We start from the raw sequence: 5,284 nt of genomic DNA on the forward strand, positions 1-5,284 counted from the left end.
GCTAATTAAACATGAAATTGAACCCCACAAAAAACCTTTAGTGGCTGGTTACTTTTATTCAAAATTGGACAAAGCCTAACTCTATAAATAGGCACCTATTCTCACCAAAAATTCATTTCAATCCTCTTGCAAAAAATCCTAAACACTCTAAACACTTTTTTTCTCTAAAATTCTAACTTTGGCATCGGAGGTTCTTCGGCCAAAGCCCCCCCATTCATCGTGGGCGCATGAGGCTTTTGGCCTTAACCTAAGGTGCTAGTTGTTTTGTAGGTGCAAAATCGTCCAAGATCGAGGAGGAGAAAATTTGCATCCACAAATTGGTGCTTTCATTGAGAGTTGAAATCCATACTCGTAAAAGACTATCGCGCAAAAAGGTTTTTTCTTTGTTTTCTAGTCCATTTGAATATTTTTCATATGTTCTTATTTATAGAATTTTTTACTTGCAAAGGTTCTTTGATAAAACGTATAAGAAAAATATAATGGTTAGAAATTTATAAAATTCCACAAGTGAAAATTCTAATATTCAAGAAAGGGGATTGCAGAGATCCGTGAGGCAAAATGCGACAATAAGGGGAGCGGCATCATCACCACGAGTTTCCACCATGGGAACCACCGTGGTGGCCACCTCGGTAGCCACCCGCGGCAAGGTCCATGGTGCCTTCACCACACCCACCATGGGAACCACTTCGGTAGCCACTCGTGGCGAGGTCCATGGAGCCTTCACCACGGCCCGAGCCGTGCCATCCAAGGCTCACGGTACCAAGACCATGATCCAAGCCCTGCCATCCAAGTTTACGTGGACCTATGCCCAAGCCTCGTATTCACATGCATCGCGCATTGAGCAGCCTGCTCCTGTGATCCAGCCTGCTCTTGTAGCCCAGCCTGCTCCAACAATCCAGCCTACCCCAGTGATCCAGCCTGCCCCCGTAGCCCAGCCTGCTCTCATGGTTTCCCAAGCTGCTCAAGTCGGCCCAAGACAATCTCAACCATTCGGACCAATCATCGAGGCTGAGGCATTTTCACCATATTTCTCCGCAAATTTGACATTCCCCAACTCAAATCTCACACTTGGAGTCAACCACCCTTTTATTGTTCAAGGAGGTGCATTCCATCCAAGTTCTTCCAATCCGAATGACGAGCAAAACTTGTCCCGACAAGTGATAGAATTGACGAGCGCCCTTGCACAACAAACTACCTTGGTGAATCAACTTTTACAACGCACTGAGATGCAACACGCCCACGATGAAGTTTCCTGAAGTAGAACAAGGGTAGACAAGGAGCCTTTTAAGCAGCATCCTGGAAAACAGCCGTTCAACCAATCACAAGTCGAGCATTCAGACAGTGCACACTCTCGATTGGGCCCCCGAAATAGCGTATACTCTTGTCTTAGCGCGCGGAGGAGCGTGCATTCTCGATTAGGCCCACGGACAAGTATACATTCACGGTTGGGGCCACGCTTTGATAATCAACATGAGCAGCCTTCCAGGCAAAGCATTCATTCGCGATTAGGCCCACAAGGAGTATCCTCCACATCACATCGGAACAGGCAGCCTGATAAACGGAATGAAACAATCGTTCAATCCGGCTCTAGTTCAACCGGTAGCCTGCAAAGAAATCCCTCACATGCTAGGAATCTATCTCATACATTGCAGCCACGGCGTAGACGAACCGAGCGAGAAGAAGAGCAGCCTAGACCGGTAGATAAAGACCAAGGGCAGCCAAAGGCTCCGCTACCCCAACAAAAGCAGATCCAAGAAGAGGTAGAAAGGCTTTTCAATGAACGGATGCGTGATTTTCACCGCAACGAAATGGTTGATGAAGCACTAAGGCGAGATATGACCAACATAAGCAGGTCACCTTTCACGGATGAGATCGAGCAGGCAGAACCTCCGCGCAAGTTTAGCATGCCGCACTTTACATCTTTCAAAGGAGACGGGGATCCCGAAAGACACTTGAAGCATTACCGAAGTGCGATGGTCCTTTATCGGAATAATGACGCCCTTATGTGCAAAATATTCGCCACTACTTTACAAGGCGAGGCACAAGATTGGTTTCATACCTTGCCGGCACGATCCATCCAGAATTTTGATGATCTTTCCTTGGTTTTCACCAAAGAATACTCATCTTATCGTTCGATCAAGAAAAAGTTCGATCACCTGTTCAACGTAAAGAGAAACCCAAAAGAGTCACTTCGCAATTACGTGAAGAGATTCAAAGCAGAGAAGGCGAAGATCGTCGGATGCGATAACTCGATAGCAAGTGCAGCCTTCCAAAAAGGACTACCAGCAGACCACCCACTGTTTGAAGAAATGATCATGAAAGAAAACCTAACTCTAGCAGATTCCTTTACTATGGCTGAGAAGCATGCACTTTGGGACGAGGCTCGACAAGCAGAAAAGGCTCTCGAACAGCCTCGAAAAGAGTTGGCAGCTGCTCAAAAGAAGGATGAAAAGCAACCTAACAAGGGCAGGCAGGAGGTCAAGCGTAGGGATCGACCCACGACCAAATAAGGCCCGATGACCAATAACTATTCTAAGTTCTCAATTCCGATTCATCAAATCCTTCGTGACATCAAGAATGAACCATGGTTCAAGTTGCCGAAACAGTCAAAAGGAAATACTTCCAAGTTGGACCACACCAAGTATTGCGCATTCCACCGAGGTCCTGGTCACACAACCAACAACTGCTACACTTGGAAGAACTACCTAGAAAAACTCGTGAAAGAAGGCAAAGTCGATAGATATTTGGACAAGCCAGCTGAGCAGCCAAAAAGGAATGCAGACGGAGATGAGGAGCCACCAACTAAGATGATTCGAATCAATGGCATTTTCGCTAAATTCGAGCACTTGGGGGCCACTAATAACTCCAAAAAGAGGAAGATCCAGCAGGTTTACTAATCTCACAAGTTCAAGCAGTCGATACCCAACCTGGACCTATCATTGGCTTCACGAAGCAGGATGCGGAAGGAGTCGACTTCTCACACGACGATGCCTTAGTAGTATCTGTCCAACTAGCCCATGCTATAGTCGACAGGATGATGGTTGACAATGGAAGTGCAGTCAACCTACTTCAACTTTCGGTCATTCAGAAGATGGGTCTGGAAAGTACAATCATACGCCGGGCAGAGGTACTTACTGGATTCAACGAACACACCTCAACTGCCATCGACCATATCACACTTGACGTAAAAACACCGCCAGTCGTCTCAAAGTAAGCATTCACGATCGTAAGTGACCCATCTCCCTATAATGGTATTCTTGGGAGACCTTGGTTGATCAAGCTGGATGCCGTCACTTCCGTCAAGTATCAAAAAATCCGATTCTGCATCCCAGGAGGAGGAGTCGGAGAGATCAAGTCTGACCAGGTTTCATCCCGACGATGCACTGTGCAAATATTGAAAGAATAAAAAAAGAAGACCTTTACCCCCGTAAAGGTTACCGAAGTCCAAAAGAGCAAAGAAATTACCAAATAGCAATTACAGCAGGTGGATCGAGAAGATGGCACCCAAGCAGACAAGATAGGATGGAAACCCGAAGAGGATGTCGAAGACATCATTCTTGATCCCCAGCAGCCAGAAAAGACGGCTAAAATTGGCTCACGACTAAGCCCAGACGAGAAGGAAGAACTCACGATTTTCCTTAGGAAAAACCAAGATATCTTCACATGGTCACCATCCGACATGCCCGGTATTGATCCCAAAGTGGCCTGCCACAAGCTGCACGTCGATCCAACTGCCAAACCGGTAATTCAAAAAAGAAGACATTTCATACCCGAACGAGTACGATCATCGAGGCAGAAATCGACAAACTATTGAAGGTCGGTTTCATAGAAGAGGTAGCACATTCGGCATGGCTTGCTAATGTCGTACTAGTCATGAAGAAAGAGAATGGCAAATGGAGGGTTTGCGTAGACTACACCGACCTCAACAAAGCATGCCCAAAAGACCATTATCATGTCCCTCGGATTGATCTATTAGTAGATTCAACTTCTGGAAACCAGTTGCTTAGTTTCTTAGACGCATACTCCAGCTACAACCAAATAGCCATGCATGAGCCCGACAAAGAGAAAACTGCGTTCGTGATAGAGCGAGGCACTTACTGCTACAAGGTCATGCCCTTTGGCCTCAAGAACGCGGGAGCCACTTACCAAAGGCTAGTAAATATGATGTTCAAAAAGCAAATTGGGGTAACCATGGAGGTCTATGTCGACGATATCATGGTAAAGGGCAAGCAGCGATCAGATCACATTCACAATTTAGCAGAAACTTTCAATATCCTTAGAAGGTACAAGATGAAGCTCAACCCCACCAAGTGCACGTTTGGAGTATCTTCAGGCCGATTCCTAGGGTACTTAGTAACCCAACCAGGAATTGAAGCACATCCCAAGCAAATCCAAGCAATCATAGAGATGAAATCTCCAACTACCTTGAAAGAGATCCAAAGCTTGACCGGACGAGCAGCCGCCCTCAATCGCTTCCTCTCACGATCCACCGATCGATGCAAACCCTTTTTCAAAGCTATCAAGAGGGCACAAAGAGACAAATGGGATGAAGAATGCGAAAAAGCCTTCCAAGACTTGAAGAATTATCTCACATCACCTTTCTTACTATCCAAGCCGGAAGCAGCGGAGGATTTATACATTTATTTGGCAGTTTCCGAGGTAGCAGTGAGCTCTGCTCTCATACGAGAAGAGTTGGGGGCCCAACTGCCGGTATTTTACACTTCTAAAGCTCTTCTCGATGCAAAAAACAAGATATCTGAAGATCAAAAAATTAATTTTGGCGTTAGTTGTTGCGGCTCGAAAGCTTAGACCATACTTTCAAGCTCATACAGTCATTGTTATGACTCAATATCCCTTACGATCAATATTACATGGTCCAGACGCTTCTCAACGAGTGATGAAAATGGGCATTGGAACTTGGCCAATATGGTTTGGTTTTCCAACCTCGCACAGCGATAAAGGCCCAAGCCTTGGCAGACTTCGTAGCGGAATTCACACCTAGCCTAGGCAACGCAACAGTGCGGCCCAATGACGCCCCAGAAACAGCCGAGAGTACCTTAGCCACACTTACTCCATCCAATAAAGATTTCTGGAACTTGCATGTCGACGGAGCATCCAACTATAAAGGCTCGGGAGCAGGTGTAGTTCTTGTTACTCCAGATGGCTCAATGCTCAAGCAGGCGATCACTCTAGGTTTCAAAGCATCCAATAACGAAGCAGAGTACGAGGCTCTACTAGCAGGCCTCCGAATGGCAAAAGACTTGGCGGTGAAGAAACTCGCAAT

At 46.2% G+C, this 5,284-nt stretch overlaps 1 protein-coding gene across 1 annotated transcript; it reads left to right on the plus strand.

The window, feature by feature from the left end:
• Positions 1-1,784: 1,784 nt before the first annotated feature.
• On the plus strand, positions 1,785-2,510 carry LOC139196856 (uncharacterized). The gene has a single exon (XM_070823201.1). It carries the CDS (start codon positions 1,785-1,787, stop codon positions 2,508-2,510), a length of 726 nt encoding a protein of 241 aa, XP_070679302.1.
• Positions 2,511-5,284: the final 2,774 nt, after the last annotated feature.

This window comes from Malus domestica, chromosome 06, assembly GCF_042453785.1.
Source record: "Malus domestica chromosome 06, GDT2T_hap1".
Lineage (NCBI taxonomy): Eukaryota > Viridiplantae > Streptophyta > Magnoliopsida > Rosales > Rosaceae > Malus > Malus domestica.

What these genes read in the sequence shown, in the direction of transcription:
- LOC139196856 (XM_070823201.1), top strand. Translation starts at nt 1,785, where the DNA reads ATGCGTGATTTTCACCGCAACGAAATGGTTGATGAAGCACTAAGGCGA.